The following is a 24,463-nucleotide window of genomic DNA, read 5'->3' as shown; positions in this document are numbered from 1 at the left end:
CTCTGTGTGTGGCCCATTGCAACGGACACTTCCTGGAACTATTTCTCTGTCTCAAAGGTGAGCCTCAGAACACCAGCCTGAAATATCACACCAGCATGATGGGCATGCATGGGCCTTGAAAAAATGCTCAGTGGACTTAGCGGTGGGCCTTTCCAGAACTAGAGCGTTCTTTTTAAAGGCAGTCTAATCTTGTCTCTGTTTCTCTGGTTTAAAATCCTCCTACAACTTCCACTGCAAACAAAAAAATAAAATTCAAACTCCTCACATGGCCTACCAGACTTCAGGGTCTGGCCTCTGCCCACTTGTTCAGCTTCATCCAGTACCAGACAGCCCTCAGCCTGGACACCAGCCACGCAGGGGGACTCGTCATGTTCCCCACCCACTCAAGACCTTTGCCTGTGCTGTTCCCCTGCCTGGAATGCCCTTTCCCCGACCTTTCTCCTCTCTCACCTCTGCCCCTCCAAACACATCATTCTTTTCCTTTGTGACCCAGGTTTTTTCAAGGAAGCCCTAGAACAGCCCTGTGCAATAGAACGCTCTGTGATGATGAAAATGTTCTGGATCTGCCCTGTTCAGTAGGGTAACTGCTAACCACATTTTGCTGTTGAGCACTTGAAATGTTTCTGGAGTGACTGAGGGACTGAATTTTAAATTTTAAGTTAAATTTAAATGTAAATAGCCAGGCATGGGGAGTGATTACCGTGGAACAAGAGTAATCCTGATTCCTTCTGTGACATACACTGCTGGTTTCTTATATTCTCCCTTCAGTGTGAAAAGTGGAAGTGTTAGTCACTCAGTCCAACTCTTTGTGACCCCATAGACTGTAGCCTGCCAGGCTCCTCTGTCCATGGAATTCTCCAGGCAAGAATACTGGAGTGGGTAGCCATTCCCTTCTCCAGGGGACCTTCCCGACCCAGGGATCACACCTGTGTGTCCCTCATTGCAGTTGGATTCTTTACTGTCTGAACCACCAGGGGAGCCCTTCAGTGCACCTATCACATATTGTCATTTGTATTTAGTTGGGCATTTTTAAAACCCATTCCTCGTTAGACTGTAAGTTCCAGAAGAACAAACGCTTTATCTGCTTTGCCACAGCTGTGTCTGTAGTACCTGGAATGGGATCAGTCCATAGTAAGTACATCATAAACATTTCTTGATGGATGGGTGAATGAATGAGTGAATGCTTAGCGAAGGCATTGCTTTCATTGGTGCTTTCCCTGGTTGCTTAGCCCCGTGCTCTGATAATGAAATGCAATCATGAAAAAGGTCAGCCCCCAGGTCATAAAATTAAAAGCTAAATCCATGCTTATAGGCACCATACATTCCCGTGTATAAGTAAGCTTGTGTGTACAAAAGGGTAATAATGCATTTGCGAGGCTTTGCATCTATGTATTCATGTGTGGACATGTTATGTCCACATATCTCCATGTCAGGGAAATGAGGTCACTAGGACACATGCAAAGTCACTCAGGGAGGCAGTTTCTAAATCAGTACTTTTTATTTTGAAAGATTTGTCAAACTCTTCACACCGTGGCAAGAGTTTGCATGATTAATAAGAAGCAGCTTTTTCATGAAATGCTTGGAGGTGAACGAGTTCTCAGCCTGTGAGATCCGACCATCCCATTGATTTTGAAATTTCTTTTGATTAATAGAAAGAAAAAGTGGGGAGGGGAGAAGAGGAGGAACATGCTAGCAACTGAATGAAAGATCTCTGGTGACAGCCATCCAGATGTGAAAAAAAGAAAACAGAAAACCCAAAAGAAAACCAATTTGCCACCTGCCCTTTTTCTGTTTTACCACGTTCTGCTCCTCGCTCTTGATTTTGGTCTTTCTGGCTGAAACAGCCTCCCTGTCCTGCATCTCCTAAAGGTAGTTTGGAGGGGAGCAGCCCTGCAGGACGTGGTGATCCACCTCTCAGAGGTGTAGGGGATTCCAGAGAACGGATGGGCCATGGCTCTGGAAAGTCTGAGCAAATTGCCTAATGCAAAAAGAAATGACACTGCAAAGTGAGGAGGGGAGATGGTGAAGAACTGGGTTTATGTGAGAGTTTATGTACTTTCAGAACACAGCCTCAGTTTCCTTCTCTCAGTCACAGCCCCTGACCACAAGATTCGTTATCTGCAGTTCTGGCTGGTGGATTCTGCAGGTCTCTCCAACCACTGATCCTCTAGCCCTAGAAGCATCCTTGCCAACATCACGTGTCTGTTACTTCCCTTTGTCCATCTTCAGGCCGCTTAGGGATGACCCCCTGGCAGCCAATACCCTGAAATAAAATTAACACAAAGTCTGACTTGGTGAATATTAGTTTCGAACAGAAAAGTAGAAAATCTGAAGATGCAATGTGTGTTGAAGGCAGACTCGAGCAGATCAAGTGTTCCACCCATGTGCCACCAAGACAATGGGTGGAGGTGCACACGGCAAGAGGAAAACGGGACCATTCGTGGGTGAGCAAGAGGCTGTGAGAGCTGAGTTACAGCTAAGAATGTCGTGACTTGGGTTAAAATGTCTATGTTTAGCACCGTTAATGTATTCGTTTAAGTCTATATTAGCACCTTGACCCCAGGCAGAACAACAAACCATCCAAACATTTTAAACATTGGGGAAAACAGGAGGGGGAAGGTCAAAGAGAGAGAATCTGGTTCTGCAGGAGGAGGCGTGGCTTTAGATCACGAGGTCCTTGTCGATGTCCTCTGCAAGGCAAGAAGGAGCAGAATTAGACTTGGGGGCCGGGGTCAATGAGGAAATGCTTCCCAAGGAGTTGGCGGATCCCACCCATCCTGGGGGCCGGGGGCCAGGTAACCAGTCCAAGGTCACCAAGGGAGTCTATGACTGAGAACTTCGGTCTCCCCCATCCCTGGCTGGTCCTTGTCACTTGTGCTGCCAAATTACACGTGCTGTTTCCTGTAGGTGCCTGTCAGTTCCCAAAGCAGTGCTAGACACAGAGTGAGTACTGATGCTTGAAAAGGGAGAGAGAGACAGCAGATGGATAGAGAAGGACCAGGAAGTCACCTGAAAGAGTGAGGCCCACCCAGGCAGGGAGAGCAGACAGGAGTTAACCAGGCACAGAGAAGAGATGGACAGGAAGGACAGACACACAGACAGCAGCAAAGAGGGAGTCTTTGTCCTCTCGGACAGTGGATCCTTTGCTCAAACACTCACTCTCCTTGATGCCGAAGCAGCCGGCCCACTCATCCAGGGCGATGTACTTGTCGTTGTCCAGGTCACAGGTCTCGAAAAAGCGGGTGGTGCAATGTTCCATGGGGATAAGGGGGGCGCGCAGTGGGGCCAGCTCGGTGTGAGACAGGTACCTGCAGGGGTGAGGTGGGGAGAGGCTGAGGCTGAGCGAGCCCCACAGCCCTGCTTGGGGAGACAGAGGGAGGGAGCCTGCCCCTTGGGGCTGAAGGAGAGGATGTTCCATGGGCTCTGCCACTGACCTGCTGTGGTTCTGAGCATACAGCACTGCCCCACTCTGACCGTCAGTTTCCTCCTCCATCAAAGGGGGAGGAGTTGATCATAACGTCTAAAAGGCCCTTCCAGGTCTGAGGTCTGTGGGTTCATAACACAGGTCTCTTGGTGCATTTCATTGTTTCCTAATTGGCTAAGACTTGAGGGCACAGACGCTTAAGATATTCAGCATTTCTGCTATTGGTAGATCAAAATCTGGTATGAAACAACAATGCATGATTTCTGCAGACACACATTTATACATCTGTAAATGCTCGGAAAAGAGATGAAAAAGAGGTGCATCAAAATGAAGAGAGTGCTGAAAAAGTTGGAGAGGAGGGGTGGGGTTTCCCTGGCAGTCCAGTGGTTAAGACTCTGCACTTTCACTGCTAAGGGCCCAGTTTGATCCCTGGTCAGGAAACTATGATCCCATAAGATGTGTGGCTGGAAAAAAAAAAAGGAAGAGGGTGCCGACTTCTGGGGAGGGAGCGTGGGAAGGGACTGGAATTGGCAGGCAGAGGGTGAATAGAACTTATCTTTTATGTACTGTGTCCCTTGTGAGAGGGAGGCCTTCTGGTTTCTCTCCCCATCTCCTATTCCTGTCCTCCCAGCTGGCCTGGACTCCAGAGCACATGTAGGATTTTTTCCCCTTGTTCCCCAGAGCCCTCCATTAGTTGTCCTCAAAACACTCTTCCCCAAGGAGCCCCAGGCCCTCCTATCTGGCCCAGCTCATGGAAGGGATTGGTTGAACTGAAGTTCCTTCCCCTTCTTTGTATATCAGTGAGGAAAGCGAGCCCCAGAGAAGGGCAGGGACTCAGGCAAGGTCACCGGGCAGCTCTGGGACAAGGAGAGGGGAAGGACGGAGACTCTGACCCAGGCTGCTTTCCCAGATGCAGGGTCCTTGCAGCCCCATCTGGAAGCCTCCCTCCAGGCCCCTTCCTTGCTCAGCCTGAGTCCAGATGTTCCTACTTCTCCCCTCCCCTTCACGGTATGACTCAGATGGATCCCAGCCATGGAAAGAGCCTGGGAGAGAAGCTACAGGCAGTTTCCCAGCACTCAGGAGACCCCAGCCCCCCAGGATCACCCACAGGGTAGGCTGGACCAGGAGGGAGGGTTGAGCCTCCCAGAGGGGCACAGCCCTGGGCATCCTGTGCAAGCAGAGTGGCCCTCCTCTTGAGCTGCTCCAGGAGCACACAGCAAGGGAAGGCGGGGCGAGAGGGGCTGGTCCTGCTCAGCTGCAGACCATCAGCCACCACCTGCAACTTCCGGGCACATTCCTTACTTTTTCCTTCCATTGTGAGAAACAGATCACCACCCAGAGGGTGAGCTCCATGGGGGCAAGGGCCTACGTGGCAGTTCTCACTACAGTTAAATCCCCTGCCTGGAATCATGCTGGACATGTAATAGACACTCAATAAATGTTGGTTGGCTGACCAACTCCTGGCCTATCCCACAGGGCTTTTACACAGCACTTCCTAACTCATTTCAACATGGGGCAGGAGTGATCAAACCAAAGGCTTGCCATGGAGATAGGATGGGCACTCTGATGGTCTTAAGAACTTCCAGAGCCAGTTTGCCCCATTGGGGCCGGGTCTCAGGGCCTTGCTGCCCCACCTCAGCCTTGCCACCCCATGGAGTCTGGCGCTCCTTCCCAGCTCCTTCTACCTTGCTGAATGGATACCCAAGGCTGGCACTCACGGGGTTAAGGAGGGGTTTTCAGTTCTGATGGCTTCTGCCTCTTAGGCAGTAAGGAGGGAATGTCTCATGGCACTAAATCCTTTCTACATTCTTTCTCCTACACCTATCCTCTCCTGTCGCAGCCCTTAGGCAAGCTATGGGCCTCCAGGGCTGGGAGCAGCAGAGGCCATTGGTCAGAAGTCTTCTGACCACATCTAGTGCACCTAGCAGCCCTGACCAGCGACTGCCCACTCCAGGGCCAAACTAGAGGCAGCTCCCCTCTGTGATCCTGAGGTTCTGGGGTCTTACCCGTCAATGGGGTGCTGATCCAGCTGCCCGAACTGCCAGTGCACAGGGAAGATGTACATGTTGTAGTTCTTCTCGAAGTCCCGGGCCAGCAGTTCCACGGGATGGTCACCAGCCTCCAGGCGCTTCTCATTCTCGTGGATCTTTTTCACCTGTGGGAGCAGAGATGCTGAGTGACAAAGGGTCCAGGGAGGTTGTCGGGGCCAGTCAAGGTCCCACCCCCCCGACAGGAGGCCAGAGTAGGCAGAGACCAGCCAAAGTCAGGGTTCAGAATGAGGGAAGGTGCTCCAGGGGTTAAGACTGTGCTTCCACTGCAGGGGGCACAGGTTTGATCCCTATTGGGAATCTAAGATCCCACATGCTGAGCAGTGTGGCCAGGAAAAAAAAGACCAAATGAGGGAAGGAAGTGGTTAGATGAGTACCAGCATTATCTCATCCACAGAAGTGGAGGCATGGGGCCATCTCAATCAGAATGACTGGGGAGTGTGTCAAAATGCAGCTTCCTGGGCCTTCCTTCACAGAGACACTGGTTCATTGTGCCTGAGGTGGGGCCCAGGGAGCTGTATTTTATCAGTACTCCTAGTGCTTGATATGTCTCTTAAAGTCCACAGACTCAGAAAGAAAAAGGAATAGAATTGTTTATGTCTCGTACTTGGCATGGAGCTAAACAAAGTGAGCAGGTCCTTTCATATCAGGACTCCTCAGAGGCTTTAAGATGTGAATGTGCTCTGCCTGCATGCTAAGTCACTTCAGTCATGTTCAACTCTTTTTGACCCTATGGAGTATATAGCTCGCCAGGCTCCTCTGTTCGTGGGATTCTCCAGGCAAGAATACTGGAGTGGGTTGCCATGCCTTCTTCCTCCAGGGGATCTTCCCAGCCCAGGGATTGAACCCATGTCTCTTATGTCTCCTGCATTGGCAGGTGGGTTCTTTACCACTACGCCACCTGGGAAGCCCCTGAATGTGTTCTAGGAGCTTTCAAAGGCCGCACGGAGGAGCCTGGGACAGAGGTGCTCGTTGGAGCAGGGATGTGGGCTTACATTTGGGGGCCTAGATCTGGGAATGGGACTGGGGATCTCAGCCAGCCTGGGGCCCAAGGTCAGGGCCAGTTCAGGGCCCAGCAAGTGCCCTGAGACAGAATGAAAAAAGACCCTTACTCGCAGCTTCTGCTTCTCGGTCAGGAGGTTGTTGTCCTCGTCCCTCTCATACAGCGTGACCAGGACGTTCTTGAGCCAGTCCCGCATGCGCAGGGGGAATTCAGTCAGCTCGGAGTCCAGGCAGGGGGGGATGTCTAGGGTCAACACACAGGGATGGTCAGCACAGACCCTGACTCCCTGCCCGAGGGCCAGTGTGCTGGCCAGGTCGCTCTCCCCACCCTCGCCCTTCTCCTGCTACTGCTTCAGTCTGTGGCCTTGGCACCGGGCTCAGCCTCTCTGGGCTGCATTTTCTACATACCTTTTGAACAAAGGAGATTGGGGGGAGGGTGGGGAGAATACTCTGCAAATGGACAAGTACAAAGGCACATCCCCGGTTCCCTTGACTTTGATCTGATCTGGGGAGGAAAATGGTTTGCTCCAGAGACTCCTGCTTTTCTGGATGTTGGGCCCTGAAAACAGAGGCCAGGACCCACCATGATGATGTTGACCCTTGAGAGGTGTTTGAAGCTAGGAGACTGAGGAACAGCATTCACTCAGAGGCCCGGCTTAGCCGGCTGGGGGTTCAGGTATGCTTAATCACCAGAACATTCTTAGTGATAGGATTGCATCCTGGTCTTTGGAACTCAAGGTGACATAATGTCGGTCCTGGAGATTTCATCTAAGTCCACCCTCTTGGAATTATTAGAGATCAGTGTGGAGAGAAAGGGCTTGCTTAAGGCCACATTATCAGAGCCTCATCCAGCACCAGGGCATGTGGGTGCCAGGGGACCTAGGGGTCCATCGTTCCCCCATCCTTGGGCCTATGGAAAGTCCCCTCAGTGGTTAGGACCATGACCTTCTTCACCAGCAGCTGGGGAGTGGAAGAGAGCATCTGAGAGGGAAACACTAGGAGTCGGAGCAAGCGATACGCCCCAGAGAACAGAAGAGCCACTGGCACAAGCGTCAGTCTCACTGCCCAAGGATTCCTGCCAACGTTCCTCCCCTGCCCTCCTTCCCCAGGCCTGAGCCGTCTCTTTTCACATCCAGGGCCCTGTAACTAGAAGAGCGGTGCTGACCACAGGAGAACCTGGTTCCCCCTCCTCCACCTTTCTGCACTCTGCACATCTGAGACAGGTGAGTGGCCCTCCCCGGTGTCATCTGGTGCCAGAATGTACCAGACACACCATGCAGATGTTGTCTTGGAGGGGAGCAGAGGAGGCCTTGCCTGTCTCGGATGACAGGGAGGCAGACACGCTGGAGCAGGAGCCTGGGCCAGCTGAGTCTGCACCTGGGATCACTCCCCAGAGGCCAGGCAAACCCTGGCATCCCTGCCCCCAGCACCTGGCTCCCAGGTTTCTAGAAGCAGGTGCTTAATCATATGTTTTACGCAGGCAGATGGGAATGTAGCAGAGTAAAAGGGCCTAGGATATGACAATATTGAGTAACAGGGCCTAAAGGGAACTGACAGGATTGCCTTGATTTTAAAGCATTCAAATCAAGTATTTTTAGGCCCAGGAAGAACATCATTTTTGCTTCACAACTTTGAAGCAGGAAATATTGTGGTTCTACCTGTAGAAGAACTTCCTTATCATTACAGAAAAGAAGCGAGCTGTCTCGGATGCTAGTGAGAGGCTCCAGAAATCCGCCCTGATCCTGTGTTCCCTCCACTGCTCAGTCCTTCCCTGGAGGGGTCCTGAGTATAGATATCAGCTCATAAACAATCATCTCATTTTATAACTGGGATCCCTGACGCTCAGACAGGGGAAGAGAGGTGCCCAAGATCACACAGCGCACAGGTGGCAGAACCAGCATCAGTGCCAGGTTGGTGCCTTTTCCCCGAGAAGGGAGGCTTGGCGGGGCCCGCGGAGAGACTCACATTTGCAAGGCCCGATGTAGTCCAGGTGGAGTTTGTGGCCCTTCTTGGTGCCCTCCAGTGTGCACTTGGTGGCAAAGAAGTGGCAGGAAGAGTCGAAGGTCTTGTTGTCGTTGCTGCACACCTGTCGGCAAAGCAGAGCGCCTCGCCCTCATTCCCAAAGCCCTTCACCAGTACTGCCATCCGTGCCCATTTCAGAGATGGGGACACTGAGGACCAGGCAAGGAACGTGATTAGCCCGGGGTCCACACAGTGAGTTAGGGGTGGGGCCCTGGCAAGGAGCCACTCTTTAGGCTCCTAAGTCAATGTTCAGCCCATGCTGAGAGCTGCTGCTGGTCTCTGAGCAGCGGAATGACAGAGTCAGGGCTGAGATATGGGAAAGCAAACCTGGGAGACACAGAAAAGATGAATTGAAGGTGAGGATGAGGGAAAGGTAGAGTATGCAGAAGAGTTAATACAGCAGGCCTGGGATTGTTATCCTTAGAAAGGCCTTCTTGTGATGTTGGCCCTTGGCTGGTGTCTGGGAGCGAGGCTGGTGAACAGTTGCCTGCACTGTTAGAAAACTGTCCACAAATGATGCAAGTGTCTCAATTTGCCTGGGTTGCTCATACAAATAGTATGGTTCATGCTGAACATCTCTTTTCCTGCTCGGAGTCTGGCATTTGGGTATATGCCAGGCATGGGATGCCTGCGTGGCCAGGCTTCAACTAAACAGTGGGTGCTGAGTCTGTAATGGGCTTCGTTGGGCAGAAGCCTTGCTCGCATGAGGCTGCAGTTCATCTTTGCAGCCAGGGAAAGAGACCCTTCATGGCAGGGGGAGAATAAGCAAGACTGTGCATGGATCCCTCCACATTCAGCCTGTATCCAATTCCCTTTTCATCCAGCTACGTATCCTTAACTATTAGCAGTGAGTGCAAAGATGTGGTGAGTTATGTTGGTCCTTCTTGCGAATCTCTGCGTATGAGGATGGCAGAGCAGAGATGCTGTGGGCTGAACAAGGGCAGTGACAGGAAGGAGTTGTGTCAGGAGGAGAGAAGCCTTGTCTTGAACACCTTGCACATACTTACTGCTTACATATCACTGCAGAGGGATTACTGATGGGCACTGGTCACCAGTGTGATAGGTGGTGAAGGGGTGAGGAGGAGAGAAGAGCTGACGAAGATGCTAAAATTTGGACCTCAAAGGGTGAGTTGTACTGGGGAGAGGTTGAAGATGGAGAGATCAGGTGGAGGTTGTGGGAATGATCCTGGAACTCAATTTGTGGCCCTGAGCTAGGTGACCACTAGCAAAATTGTTGATATGCATGAGTGCTCAATAAATATTTACTTGGATGGATGGATGGACAGATGAGTCCTATTGGAGACCAAATGGACAGCTTTGAAAGTTTTTTTTAAATAGTACATATTGGGTACTTACTAAGTACCAGGCATTATCTGACAAATCCCTGCAATAGCTCTATGAGATAAAGTCTATTTCTGGTCCATCTTTAGAGGTGAGAAAACTTGAAGAGGATCAGGAACATAGCTAAGATCTCACACTTGATGTCAACCTTTGCTGTGACCCAGAACCCACATGTTTGGACTTGATGCTTTGCCAAGATTCTCCCACATGAGAAAGTCCCTCGTGTGTGTTCCCTTCTGAGTCTCAGTAGGGCTGGAAGCTGGTGGTGCTGAGTAAATTCTTGCCCGTTGCTGGAGAGTCCAGTGACAGTCACTCTCCAGTGACTGCTGGAGCATCCCAGACAGAGACCCTCTCTGGCTGGGTCTCTTGCTGTGACTAGACCTAGCTAGGGGACTTCTGAGACTGGAGCTGCCCTGTGGGACCCCCCAGGCTGGCAGTGTTCTGGGCAGACGCCCTGAAGACCACAGTCCTCACCCCCTGCCCTGTCCCTTGGGCCTCACCTTCTCAAACTCGCCAATGGGGGCAGGGCAGCTGGTGGGGTCCTGGCACACACACATAGGGGTGTTGTTCTCGTCCAGTTCGCACACCTTGCCGTGTTTGCAGTGGTGGTTCTGGCAGGGGTCTGGTAGAGCATGAGGGCAACGTGGTTAGTCTCACCCGGGCTAGCACATCCATCGCGACCCAACCCACATGGATCCTTGGACAGAAGTCCTCAGCTCTGGCCCCCGACTTGACCTTTGGGCAGCCCTGCGCCCTCCCTTCTCTTCTGCTGAAATCAGCTTGTCGGGGAGCAGTTGGCTCTGTCTGGGGACTAGAGATTTGGTCTGAGGTCAGGGCCAGGCACACCTGCGGGGGCTGGGGATTCAGTCTGGGACCCAGGAGCACTGGATGCCATATGGCTCCCCCGAGGATAGAAGCAACCACTGTGTTCTCGGCTGTTCATGGATCAGTGACAGTGAGGTATTTTGGACTTCTAGAATAGACTTTCTAGGATGACTTGGAAAGTCAGCTGTTGTCAAGGAGCCAGGAAGCTATGCAGCCCAGCAAAACAGACCTGAGTGTCCGTAGCAGAAAAGGGAACAGAGCCCCAGGACCAAACTGAACAATAGAGTCTGCCTGTGTCTCGTAAACACCGGATAAGGGACGTGGAGGGGAAGGAACAGGACTCAGTAGATGCCCTTCTGCTCCAGTAGATACTCAGGCCCTGAGGATGAGAGCTCATCTAGCCTTTCCTCCTGGTGCTTGACTATGGTGTCGTAGTCTTCCTCTGTTAGATGCCTGACCTGCCAGATCCTGGGCAAGGGTGCCTCTACTTTTATCTCATAGTCCCTCGACAACCCTGGGGCGAGGGTCTACTGTCTTCACCCTTCCCCACAGAAGACATGAGCAAGCTGGGCTGAGAGCAGGTTTGAGGGCTGTCAGAGGACATTGCAGAAAGTTTGGAGGCAGACCTTGGTTGGTCCACCTCCAGAGTTAGGGCTTTAGCCCCTGGAGTGCGGTGAGTCTCCATTCTGCCGGTTAGGGATGCTGGATTGTGGGCAGGAGCCAGAAGCCCCAGGTCATGGTTCTCACAGCCTTATAGGAGTTGTGTCAGGCTTCCAGGCTTATTTCCTCATGGCCATGTGAAAATTAAATAAGCTTATAAGTGTGAAAGCGTCTGGGGCCATCAAGTGACCGGACGGGACTGGGGATCTCAGTAGGAACCTGAAACCCAACTCTGGAACTAGATTAAAGTGCTGCAAGGGTACAAGGCCACTTCCAGCTTGAGACTTCCCTTCCTGGCACTCACAGCCTGGCTATAAATAGATCTTTCCAGATTCCAGAAAACACTCCCAATCTTTCAGTCAAGGCAGTTTGTCCTTCACAGCCCCTCCCATAGGGAGGACCCCACCCTGCGTTTCCTTGGGAAGGAACCTCACACAGGCTTGGCCCACACCCCAGGCCCGGGCGGCAGAGGGCAAAAGCTTGGTGTAACAAGACAAGGAGAAGGGACCTACTCTCAGCCACCACCTCCTCCTCAGTTTCCTCGGCACCATCATCGAATTCTCCTACTTCCACCTGGACAGGGTTGGCTCCCACGGGTACCTGGGGTGGAGGGAGAAGAGTGAGTCAAATGCCCCACCCCACCCCCAGACCTGGAGGAAAGGGGCAAAGGCTGGAGGGGACTTGCCCGAAGCCTTGGGTACCCACAGGGGATGGGGATAGACATGCTGAAATGGGTGCTGGGTTCAGATCCCAGGAGGCACAAATGCCAGGTCCAGAATTGAGACTGAATCTATGGACCCACTCTACCTCAAGGGCCCAGAACTCTATGGAGATGCCCTAGAGGCCACCAGGGGTGTCAGGGCAAGAGGGGTTGCCAAGCTCCCTCCCCTTCCAGCTGCACCAGGGTAGTCTCCCTTTCATCAGTGGGTATTTGGGGAAACTGTGGATGACCATCTGAGAAAAAAAATGCCACACAATTCAAACAGTAAAAAACAAATTCAGAATCATAACTCCCACCTATGAGGTTGCAGGGAGAGTTTGGGGAGAACTCAGGCATGTGTCATCATTGGGGGATCCACAGGATTTACATCTGTGCTGTGCATGCATGTGGGAAGGGGAACAATGGCCTGCTTCGACAGCCCCTGTCTGGATTCCCCAGCGAGTGGATGTTGGCAGAGAGGAGTCTGGGGCCCCCACCACCTACCTCGGCCACCTCGGCCACGGTTTCTTCCACCACTTCTGTCTCATCAGGCAAGGCTTCCTGTTGCTGTTGGGAGGTGAAAATGGGGTTCAGAAAGGTTGGGGCCCAGGCCAGCTTCCCACCACTAACATACCTCAGCCTAGACCACTGAAGCTGGGGAGCTAGGAGAGAGGCTCATGGGAGACCCCCCGAGGCTGTGCCTCAGGGCCTGCCATGGGTGGACAACTCGGGCACAGGAGAAGCCAAACACACAGGCCCTGTGGGGCTCTGGAGCACCGCGCTTTGTATAGTTATATCTGGAGTGTCTATCAAAACCCAAAAAGCATTTCTGTAGCTTAGACTCCCATAATGATAGGAGACCAACTGGTCTGATGCAGACCAACTCCCCTCAGATGGGAACACTTGAGACCCATAGGGGATGAACCCTGAATTTTCACAGATGTCAGTATCTTCCCCACAAGTGTGATACTATCATCATCATCATTATTTGGCAATTCCTTCTTGGAGTCAATTTGGAGTGAGAAGAAGCAAGATAGCACATGACTTTGAGGTGCCTGGCTGGCTGGGGCTTGTTTTCCCATCACTTCCATCAGCATCCCCTTCTCTTCTGGAAGTCTTTATAAGATAAAGAGCTCACTTCCTTCTAACAATCCTAGTCCCTTTCTGGGGAAGCTCTGATCGCTAAACAAGTACTTCACATTACATGGAAATCTCTCTTCCCTGGAATCTCCTCCCAATGATTCTCATTCAGTTTTTATTTTGAGCTTATTAGTTTAAGGGAAAAAAATCTTAAAAAAAAAAAGACAACTCAAGATGGGGAAGTGCTTGTCTCCTCTGAACATCCAGGGCTGGTAGATTCAATGCCCCTGCGCTGGTGGTGGGAGGTAAGACCAAGAAGATGTGACTTTCAGGTACTCACAGGGGCTGCCAAGGCCCTCCCGGCCAGGCAAAGGAGAAAGAAGATCCAGGTCCTCATGGTGCTGGGAACCTTGTGGGGAGAAGAGAGATGAATAATTCAGTGAGGGCGAGGTTTCTTGATGGAGAGTTCCTCCTGACACTGAATTCCTGTGATATGCAAAATAATTTTAGATGGTCCATGGTAAACGATAGTGAAAGACAGGGAGAAAGTTGCTTCTACTTGGTTTTCTTTTAATCCTGATGGTATGAGAAAGTCTCAGTTTGGTGCTAACAAGTCTTTAACATCTAACACTCATCTCTCACCCTTTTGAACAGAGGGCAGGCCTCTGGCTCAGAGCCTCCGCAGGAAACGACATCCAGCTGGAATTCAGTACAGTTGTTCTGGCTCCTTTGTGTCTAGTTTAACAGTTTCCTTCTATTTATGACAAAAGTATGCAGGTTTTTCCATTTACGGTAGGGATCTTGTCCCTTTCCTCAGTACATTTAATTAAATTTTTAAACAGTGATTGGACAAAGACAACTGGTTAATTAATCAAGTCTGGGCAATGTTGAACTGGATCTTGTTCAAGGGCCCTTCAATCCCTGACGTTCTAGGATTCTTTTCTTCCTATACCCCAGACTCTTCCCCTCCTCTTCCTCCTCTCCCGTCTTTCCCCGACCTCCTTCTCCCTGCTGCTGCTGCTGCTAAGTCGCTTCAGTCGTGTCCGACTCTGTGCGACCCCATAGATGGCAGCCCACCAGGCTTCCCTGTCCCTGGGATTCTCCAGGCAAGAACACTGGAGTGGGTTGCCATTTCCTTCTCCAATGCATGAAAGGGAAAAGTGAAAGTGAAGTCGCTCAGTCGTGTCCGACTCTTAGCGACCCCATGGACTACAGCCTACCAGGCTCTTCCGTCCATGGATTTTCCAGGCAAGAGTACTGGAGTGGGGTGCCATTGCCTCCTCCGATCCTTCTCCCTACCCCTCTTTAATAAGAGAATTTAATAAGCAGCAACCCCTTGCCAATTTGAGACAATGAGGCCTACATTCTAAAACAAAGAACAATAGTTTTCAAGTATAGCCAGTGGAGACTTATGGCATACTTTCCTCCATTCTGCCCAGGAGGGATGGCACTTCTCTGGATTCTGTGTGGAAACTACCCAAATGCTTGCATATGTTTTGTGTTACCTTCTGTTTCCCCTTCACAGCTAAAAGATGTTAACTGAGATCTAGAAAGTTCTCTAGAAAATTCTCCCACCCTGGTCACTGCTGAAACCTTCCTCTAGATGCTAAGCTCTTGACTCTAACAATCTAATGACTGGAGGGCATCTTGGAGCAGAGTCTTTGATGATTTGCTGCCAGAATGCTGTCCCTAACCAAGGAACTGCGGTGGGGATGTTTTGTTTCTTGTCCTAACTCAATGAACTTCCATTTCCAAATGGCTTTAGAAAGTCCTTCCTTCTACTGTTCAGCTTGCTTCCCTTCAAGCTTCTCCTGGTCTACTGTGATCATCCATCTGTGCCACACAGAGCAAGCATGCTCCCCTGCTCCTAAGCAGCTTTTAGTAATGTGGGCTGTGGCCATGTCTTCCCCCATTTGTCCCTGGCTCCTTCCAAGATTTCTCAACTGACCAAGCACCTAGGTGGGAGGTACCGTGGCATCATGGAAGAAACACTTAGCTTGGAGCTAAATCCCAAGGATTCTGGTTCTGTCTCAATATTAACTTGGTATATTGGTTCAATCCTTCGTCCTCTCTAGACCATGCTTTCCCTCTTCTATTACTTGAGAGGGTTCGACTAGCTGAGCTTTGAGGTGGTAGCCTGAGCCCTTGAGATGCCCTTTAACTGTCCCAAGCACATGCTGGTCTGGACATACATCATCCCCTCCATTATCCCCATCTTCACTTAAATTATGGTATTTGCATAGCAGAAAGAGGCACCAGAAGGGAAGACTTCATAATGGTCCTCTATTGGGGTTGAAATAGACACTAAACCTCAGTATTCCATGGCATGTATAAGAAATAAAACCAACAGAAATTTGAAGAAATCAACCTGGGAGCTTGGCTTTGCTTCACGGTGTCCCCAACTCCAATCTGAATGCAGTCTTCCCTTTCCAGGAGGTTTTGGAAATGTTCCTCGCCCCTCCCCCCCACACACACAGAGTTGTATCCTTATCTTCCCCACTCCACTTCTCTCAAGCCTAGAGGTAGAAAAATCTCCTTTCTTGCTTCCCCGCTTGGAGACAAAAGCAAAACAATGCCTGCATGTGGCTTTGGATGAAAGGAACAGGAGAGAAAACATGAATGAACGGCTTGTCTGAGATCGTTAGAAATTGAAGGGTCAGAGACTCATAACAGAAATTTAAAAAGTCACCTTGTCTGGGCTCCAATGACAGACAAGTCATACTGTTAGAGAAGCAGCCCAGCTAGGGCTGGAAATGCAATAAGCTTCAGGTTGGAGAGCCAGGAAGATTAGCATCTCCAGGGTTTGTGTCCTTCATCCGAGCAGAGGAACTGCTCCTCCTCTGTGACCAGGGAAAGATCTATGGGTCGGCTCTTCTGTCTGTCCTACCTCACCAGCCTTGCTCTTTCCCAGTGGCACACTGACTCTTTCTGCCACCCCCATCCTTGGTGCTGCAGCCAGAAGAGAAAAGTCATTCTAGATCTCACGGTGCATTAAAATTTTTAAAGGCCCCACACACTGGCACCACGGCATGGGAGGGCTGTGAGTCCCGCTGTTCTGATGAGCGGTCTGAGGTGGAGAGGGAGGAAGTCAGACAACATTCAGGCCCCTTCCAAGCTGACAAAATTCCTCCTCATGGACTTGGGTTGGGCCTCATAGAGTTTTTCTTTGAGACTGGGGTGGGGATCGGGGAGAAGAGTGGGATGTTAAGAAAAGGACACACAGTCTTGGAGGAGGAGTTGTTTCCCTAATTTGGGGGTTTGCCCAGTTTTCCCTCATCCCAACATCCTCTCTATCCAGATTGTTTGATGGGAGGGAAGGGCAGCATTGGACGGTTCTTGAATGTATGACCATACTCCCTGCATACCCATGAGCTCCTTCTCTGAGGTTCTCTAAACCACCACTGGTCAAAGAGGCCAGGTGCCCATCCTGCAAAGGTCAGGGCATGCATCAGTAACCCTAGCAAGGCCAGAACACAGGGCCAAACCCCAGCATCCAGAAATGATCAGCTGTGCACACATCCTGTGCCAATCACACCTAGGCCTGGCATGCCCACCTGGTGAAAATATAAACACCTTTGTATAAATGAGCAGTATTAAATAAAAACTCTGTATCTCTTTAGTTTGTAATGATGCCTGTGTTTATCCTTTTAAGAATGTTTTCATAATCTGGCATCCCACTGGGGGCTGAAGGCATGTCTTTCTACCTTATAGTACAGAAGAGAGGGCTGAGGCCCAGAGGGGGAAAAAACCTGCCCAGAGCCCCAGGGAGTGGGTGGCAGGGCTGAATGAAAACCAAGGCTGCCCCCCTCCGCCTCTGGCCTGCCCTCTGCCTCACCTGCTGTTTCCCTTGGCAGCAGTTCCTCCGCTAGGTGCTCACCTGATGGGGCCCAGTTGGGCTGTGAACTGGCCCAAGGTACCCTGGAGGAAATGAGACTGGGGGGGTGGGCGGGGGAGCAGGAGGTGTGTTTCCCTTGGCCCAGTGGTCGTCAGATGCAGACTTAGCTCACTCCCACCCCGCCACTGCCCCTGCCTCCTGTTCCGAACATCCAGTCCTTTCCTTTTGCCTTTATTTGCTCTGGAGACGGCTGAAAACCCGTCCCTGGCTGCCAGCAGGACCCGAAGCTGAGGTCACCTCTCCTCCTTTAGAAAGAGTCTGGGGATGGAAAAATACAGCCACCTCCCCCCACCCCACCCAAGTTCATCTCCCTTGAAACATAAAGGGCCTCCTGTGGGCTCTCTCTGGACACTGAAGGGTTGCTGAAGGACAGCACTAGGGAAAAAATCTTGGAATCATTCAATTTTAGACTGTGGATCTTGGAATCATAGACCCCTAAGGACATGAAGCACAGAATCTGGATTACAGTCATCAAATCTGATTTGAGTAGAAGAGTTTATGAAGCAATGCAGTCTAATAGAACTTTCTGAGATGATGAAAATATTCTATATCTGCATTGTGTAACATGATGGCTAGTGGCCACCGGTGGTTATTGAACACTTGAAATGTTGCTAGTGCAAATGAAGGGCTGAAGTTTTCATTGTATTTCATTTTAATTAACTTAAATTCTACGTAACCACATGTGGGTAGTGGCTACCATATTAAGACAGAGCTTGCTTAGTCCCTCAGTCACGCCCAACTCTTTGCAATCCTGTGGACTATAGCCCACCAGGCTCCTCTGTCCATGGGATTCTCCAGGCAAGAACACTGGAGTAGGTTGCCTTTCCCTTCTTCAGGGGATCTTCCAAATCCAGGGATCAAACTCAGGTCTCCTTCATTGCCAGTGGATTCTTTACTATCTGAGCCACCAGGGAAGCCCATATTAGACAGAGTGGTTATCAACTTTTATAGAGGCATTATGGCAGAGAGGTAAGCCCAGGGGCTCTGGAGACAGAATATACAGGTTCAAACCCTGGTTCTGCCATATAGCAGTTGTGTGACTTTCAGAAAGTGATTTTCCCTCTCTGGGCCTCAGTTTATTTCTCCATCTTTAAAATGAAAATAACATACTTACCTTGAAAGACTCATGGGTGATTACAAGAGATAAGCATCAGAAGAGTATCTTAAAAAACAAAGATCCCAGAATCTCCATTCCCCTTGAAAATCCAGGACAAGAATCCTAGCTCTTTGTCCATGGCCCAGGGGGAACAGGTGCTGGGCTGGAACAAAGGAGGCATTGCTCCTTTTGGTCTCGGGCACTCCAGCCCAGCCTCCACAGGGCACAGTGATGAAGCCAGGCCCCAGGCTGCCCTCTCAGTTGGGCTGCTGACGCAAAGCAGGCATCTTGCTTCCACCATTTGGCTTACTAACAAGGGTTCCCAAAACACATGTTCCTGGTAAACAAGCCCAAAGAGAGGAAAACAAGTCTAGAGGCTAATAAAGGAACTCATGAGTGAGCCAGGCCCACCAGAATGCCAGGACTCAGAAGGAGGCCTGAGACGGTCCAGAGAGGTGCCACTGTGGCCAGTGTGGCCACATGGGCACTCACACCCCAGGGAGCACACACAGCCACTCAGAGGTGACGTGGAAGTCAGGAGCCCTGGCATTGAGTCTTGGCAGTGTTGCCCCCAGCTCACCCTTCAAATTAGGATAGGCTCCTCTACTCCTTGGACTTCACCTAGTGCCACTCCTCTGCACAATGCAGAGGTTGTTTTAGATCAGTGGTGTTCAGAGTCATACAAGCCAGGGAGCCTTTCTCTCAATGAAGTCTTCTGCAGAAGTCCAAGTTTGAAATAACTAAGAGCCGCTCACTTTTGTTGTACATATGAATGCACTATTATCTATTCAATGAATCAGCTTGAAATTTAATAAAAAAAAATTGTTGAGATGGGGGCTGGCACTGGGACACTCCCTGAGATGCCTTGGAGAGCCTCTAAGTTCTTTCATGAGAAAAGTTTGAAGACCCTGAGGCCATAGTCCCTAAGGTTCCTTTCAGCCCTGACGTTCCAAGTCAGCTGAGTCAGAAGCCTATCAGAGGACCACCTTTCCCAGCTTGGCCCTTGACTCCCTGCTTCCACTTCTAACAATTCTTGCTGGAAGGGAAGAAGCTAAGGAAAACATTTAGGGCAGCAGTCCCCAACATTTTTGGCACCAGGGACCGGTTTCACGGAAGACAATTTTTCCACAGACCAGGGTGGAGTGGAGCGTGTGATTAAAGCACATTCTATTCATTGTGCTTTTGCTACTAAGTCGCTTCAGTCATGTCCGACTCTGTACGACCCCATTGCTATTATTATTACATCAGCTCCACCTCAGATCATCAGGCATTAGGTCCTGGAAGTTGAGGACCCCTGTTTTAGGGTGCTTAAGCACAGGTTTGAAGAGGTTCAGAGGCAACTCAGAAATAGCCCCAGAGCATGAGACTGGTATCAGTCTGACAGATGTTCCATAAACACATCTAAGATGCCACGTTTTGCTGTGGTTAGAAGCCCCAGGGTGGAGCTTTAGGCTCTCCCCGTTGGTTCCCCCTAGCGACCACTGGTGCATCTGGGTGACCACAAATGGAAGGGATGAGAAATAACATCAAAGTGTCCAGGCTGTCACATCCTAAAGATAGCAAGCAAATCCATGGCACATGTGGCTCCACCTGCCCCTCCTGTGCATGTGGCAGACATTACTAATCAATCATATGACCTTTCCCCCTAAAGTCCAGTTCAGTTCAGTCGCTCAGTCGCATCCGACTCTGCAACCCCATGAATCGCAGCACACCAGGCCTCCCTGTCCATCACCAACTTGCGGAGTTCACTCAAACTCATGTCCATCGAGATGGTGATGCCATCCAGCCATCTCATCCTCTGTCGTCCCCTTCTCCTCGTTGGACTCAAATCCTGGACACAGTTCTTTTGGCAGCTGCTACCAATGGATTGGTGGTATCACGCCAAGCAACACCTCTTTGCCATACTTCTGATTTTAGAGATAGGAAGACTGAGGATCAGAGAGGGAAAATAATTCACTTGAGGTCATACATGGCAAGCTAGTATCTGGGCTGAACTTCCAGATATTCAGAAATATCAAGATGTTTGGGGAATTGTTTATTTTTTCATTTGATTAGTCTAGGATCCTATGGCCATAACTAACACATAAGGGGCCAGAAAGATCCTCATATGAAATGGGTTAATACCACATTTCTGAAACAACCCAGCTAGAGTGAGAGTTGGTATCTCCATTTCTACTTTGCCTACAGACATCAAGGTCTATAACTTGACAAGTGAGTGCAGAGTTAATGTCCTGTCTAGACATCTCCTGGATAAGAAGGAGGCTGTTTTTCTAAATAATTCTGTCAAGTCACTGGTTGCAGTCACCTCTTAGCCACCTCCTGTTGCCCTAATGACAAAGCCATGTGGGCTGTGTCAGGCCATGGCAAGCCAGCAAAGGAGGAAGAGGTAGCTCTTATCACTTGTTATCCATGGGGCTTGTGGACTACAGGGAGGAGTGTCAGGAGAGTACCAAACTGCTCAAAGGAAACCAACAAAAAAAGCCAAAATGAACATCTGGATGTTTCCAGATGTCTGAAAATTTGGCTCAGACATCAGTTTGCTGCGTGACTTTGAGTTATTCTCCCTTCCTGAGTCTCAATTTCTGTCTATAATACACAACAGGTGCTCAGATGGTAAAGAATCTGCGGGTAGTGCAGGAGACCAGGGTTCAATTTATGGGTTGGGAAGATCCCCTGGAGAAGGAACTGGCAACCCCGTCCAGTATTCTTGCTGGGAGAATCCCATGGACAGAGGAACCTGTTGGGCTACATACAGTCCATGAGGTCGCAAAGAGTCAGCCTGAGCGACTAACACTCAGGCGTCTATCTCTCCGCCATGACCTGTAGTTAGGTCTGGCTGTGCATGTCTGTGTGTGGCTACAAATGACGATTGTGTATTTGCATAAGTGACCAGTGACCTTGAGTGACCAGTCACTGACCAGTGACCAGTGACCACCGTGTGAAGCTTTGTATGTGATGCTGCGTGTCTACCTGACTCAGCATCTGTGGGTTTCAGCCCATATAGGTGAGGGTCAGAGTTTGCATATGCATCAGATGGACATCCGAGACTTGTCTGTGAGTCAAGGTATTCCTCAGAGAGAGCCGTGAGTACATGACCCACTGTGTCTGCTCATGTATTGAAACATTTATTTTCAGCTGTGCCAGTGGGTGCCTGTCGGTGAAATCAATGTTTATATACTTGGCATCCTCGTGGGTTTGTGTCTGTCCCTGTTTATCCCTGCACACATACCTGTTTAAATAACGTCAAAAATCAAATATTTTCCTGTTTACCTCACATCCTCAGCTCTTTCCTCCACCATCTTTTCTATTTATAGCTTATTTTTTAGCAAGGAAAACTGCTCTTGTGAATAGCAAACCCCAGCCACACAATTGGTTGACAAGTCTCTACAGATGGATAAAGATTTTAGCAGGACTATTATGCAATCCAAGTTCCCCTAGCCCCTCCTCTCTTGTTTCCTTTTCAACTAGGGGGCCAGGAGCTGTTAAAGGGGGCAGCCAGGGGGCTGACTATTCTTTCTAATGAAAGCAGCACCTGGCAGTTGGGTTCACAGGACTTCAGAGCTGAAAGGGCACCTGGAGACCCTAGGTTAGACTCCCCATTTAACAGATTAGGGAACTGAGTCAGGAGAGGGGAAGTGTCTTTCCAAATGTCACTGTGAGTTAGGCTCCACCTCTGCCTTTGCCTTGGACACTGGAGGGTGCAACACTCTTGGGAAATATGAAGGTGCCCAAATCAAAAGAATCTGGACAATATTTATTTTGCTTAAATGTGCGTGTCACCACTTTTAGTAAAGGGAAGTTATATCCAAACCCTAAGATAATGAAGCTGCTGGACAAAAAAGCAGGAAATGATGTCACCAAGTCTTTGGATGCCATCAATTCATCCATTCTAAAAACCCATCTCATTAGGTGAGAGGGCCACAGTGTAGCAGGCGCTTCTCTGTGTATCATCCCCATTTTGTCCACACAGTATCCCTTTGAGGTGGTGGTGTTATCACTTTTTGAACCAAGGAGGACCTGGTTCTCCTTGAACCTGGGGCTCAGAAAGAAGAAGCCATTAGTTCAAGGTCAAATGGCACCTTTGAGGTAGAGGTGGTTTTAAAACTTGGGTCTTCAAGTAGCCTATCCCAGGAAGCAGGAAGCATCTTATAGCCCCACAGCTGCCCTGGGGTCCCGGGAGATTGGGAGATCGGGAGGGCAGGACCTATAATTTGCCCTCTTGGGATGGAGTGGAGTGGGGGACATTCAGACCTACAGAGCCTGATATTCTGTTTCTAGTGTCCCCTCCCAGCCAGCAGGCAGAGACCCTGAAAAAAAGGTTACCGTGGCAACTTGCATTCCTCCTAGAGTGAGTCATAGCAAAGAAGAGCCTTTTGGTGGGTGGGACTTGGAGAAAGTTTCAAAAGTTGATTCCTTCTCCAGGCACCCTCCCTTCCCTCCTCCTCCCTCCCTCAACTCCAGCTCCCGGCTTTGTCGATGTGGCAGCTGATGGCTGCAAGTTAACTCTCTCTTCCCCCCAACCACTCCCATTTCAAAGCTTTTCATCCTTCAGCAAATACACCTTCACTTCCAGTCCCCACCCTCTCCATCTCCCACGTCATGCCCTCTGGCTACTTGGAGGGGCAGATGTCCATTTGAGAATATTTTTAAGACTGAAGGCTGTGAACACCCTCTTGGATATTGCCACTAACTCTGTCTCTATTTCTCTCTGTGTCTCTCTCTCTCTCACACACACACAACTGTATATACAATTTTAAGGGGCTTGCAATTTCCTTGAAACCTAGCCAAAAGCTAGTCCATGAATTCTGCTTTTAAGAGACCTTCATTGGAAAGTTCAGGGGATGTCGGGCATCCCAAAGATCATTGAGTCCATTCCTCTTACTTTACAAACAGGGAGACTAAGTCCAAGGGAGACATTTACCTAAGATCACATGTAAAATGCATGTCTTCAGTCTGCCCCCCTACTTCGGATGTGCTTCTCATCCTCTCTCAGCACTTGGGGTGCACAGAAATTCAACTGCAGAGAAAAAACCCTTTCTCTTTGTGTTCTGCATAGAATAGCATTTTCTGGAAGAAAACATGTGCCCCTCTGTTCCTTTTTGGGTGGACTGGGCTTCCTGGAAGACATGCCTTCCCCAAGGCCCCCCTTTTCCCTTGGTGCCCTTACGGACTCAGGAAGCCTGCTCATGAACCAGCCAGTGAAGCCATAGGTAGGAAGGGCTTTACCTGAAGACCTAACAGCAGCCTAGAGTAGAGTTTGAACTTCTCATGGCAAAGGTGTGAGAAGGTCGCCCTGAAACCCTCTCCATCTTGTCTTCTCCCTCCCACTCTTTGCAGCACACCGCCACCACACCCAGTCTCCCATCGGACCCTGCGCCTCTCTGGACCTTATTGGATATCAGGGGTCTTCAAATCTAGACACACGGAGGGCTACTACTGCTGAGTTTCCTGTGTTTACACCCTGGGGAGCCCGGGATGAGAACAATGCCTAACCCCGGGCTGATTGTCTGACAGTGCTATTTCAGGCTGAATGGCACCGGAATCGGGGTGTGTGTGTGTGTGTGTGTGTGTGTTGGAGGGGGTGGAGGTTGAGAGCGGAGAAATTCCAGGGCAACAGGAGCCTTCACAGAGGTGCTGATGAAAGGTGAAGACCCCCTCTTATCCCTCCAAAGATCAGTTTATCACCCAGGCCAAGTCCCTTTGGGAAAACAGAGTGCAAGAACCAAGTTTAGAAAGTTTCTCCTCCTGGAATGGGAAGCAGGGCAGACTCTGGTGGCCCATCCCTCTTGCAGCTGTGCCCAGATCATATTCCCAGGAAAGGAAGAGGTGGCCCCCATTTGTAAAAGCAGCCTCTGAAACCCAAGAGACAGGCACAGAGAGGGACAGGGAGGAAATACTCTCTCAGAGACAGTCGGATTACTTTCTGCAAACCCAAAGGGGAGACCACATGATCTCAGTTTCACCTGAGGAGTTAACAGGCAGCAAGTCCGTGTCCCCTGCCCTTCGGGAGAGCAAGGATGGAGTCCCTGCACCCGGAGACCTCCCAACACAGCTTCTTTTCCTTGTACACAAAGTGAGGAGTGGGCCAGGGTGCAGGGGGTGCAGACCTAGAGGAGGGACAGGCAGGGCAGGGGTCGGACATACCTCAGTGGCAGGCAGGCAGGCAGCAGGCAAGCTCCGGGCAGTCTGGAGGTCTGCAGGAATGTGAGGGGCTTAGAGCCTGGCAACAGGAAACCACTCAGAGCTCTGGGCTGGGTCTGTCTCCCCCTCCACCCCGCGGTCCCTCCTCCTCCTGTGTCTCCTCCTTCCCCTCCCCACCCCTCCCCTTCTCCTCACAGCCAAAGCTGTTTCTGTCTTCCAAGTCTTTCCT

The 24,463-nt window shown here is 50.3% G+C and overlaps 1 protein-coding gene across 1 annotated transcript; it reads right to left on the bottom strand.

Annotated features, from left to right (window-relative positions):
* Nucleotides 1-1,474: 1,474 nt before the first annotated feature.
* Nucleotides 1,475-24,332, bottom strand: SPARC (secreted protein acidic and cysteine rich). The gene is made up of 10 exons (XM_044947433.2): nucleotides 24,238-24,332; nucleotides 13,443-13,512; nucleotides 12,527-12,589; nucleotides 11,835-11,922; nucleotides 10,338-10,459; nucleotides 8,440-8,560; nucleotides 6,585-6,718; nucleotides 5,431-5,579; nucleotides 3,160-3,308; nucleotides 1,475-2,690 (listed from the first exon to the last, which is right to left on the bottom strand). Exons 2-10 carry the CDS (start codon nucleotides 13,497-13,499, stop codon nucleotides 2,662-2,664), a joined length of 912 nt encoding a protein of 303 aa, XP_044803368.2. The 5' UTR covers nucleotides 13,500-13,512; nucleotides 24,238-24,332; the 3' UTR covers nucleotides 1,475-2,661.
* Nucleotides 24,333-24,463: the final 131 nt, after the last annotated feature.

This window comes from Bubalus bubalis, chromosome 9 (assembly GCF_019923935.1).
Source record: "Bubalus bubalis isolate 160015118507 breed Murrah chromosome 9, NDDB_SH_1, whole genome shotgun sequence".
NCBI classification, from domain to species: domain Eukaryota; kingdom Metazoa; phylum Chordata; class Mammalia; order Artiodactyla; family Bovidae; genus Bubalus; species Bubalus bubalis.
This window is presented reverse-complemented; position numbering and strand designations above follow the sequence as displayed.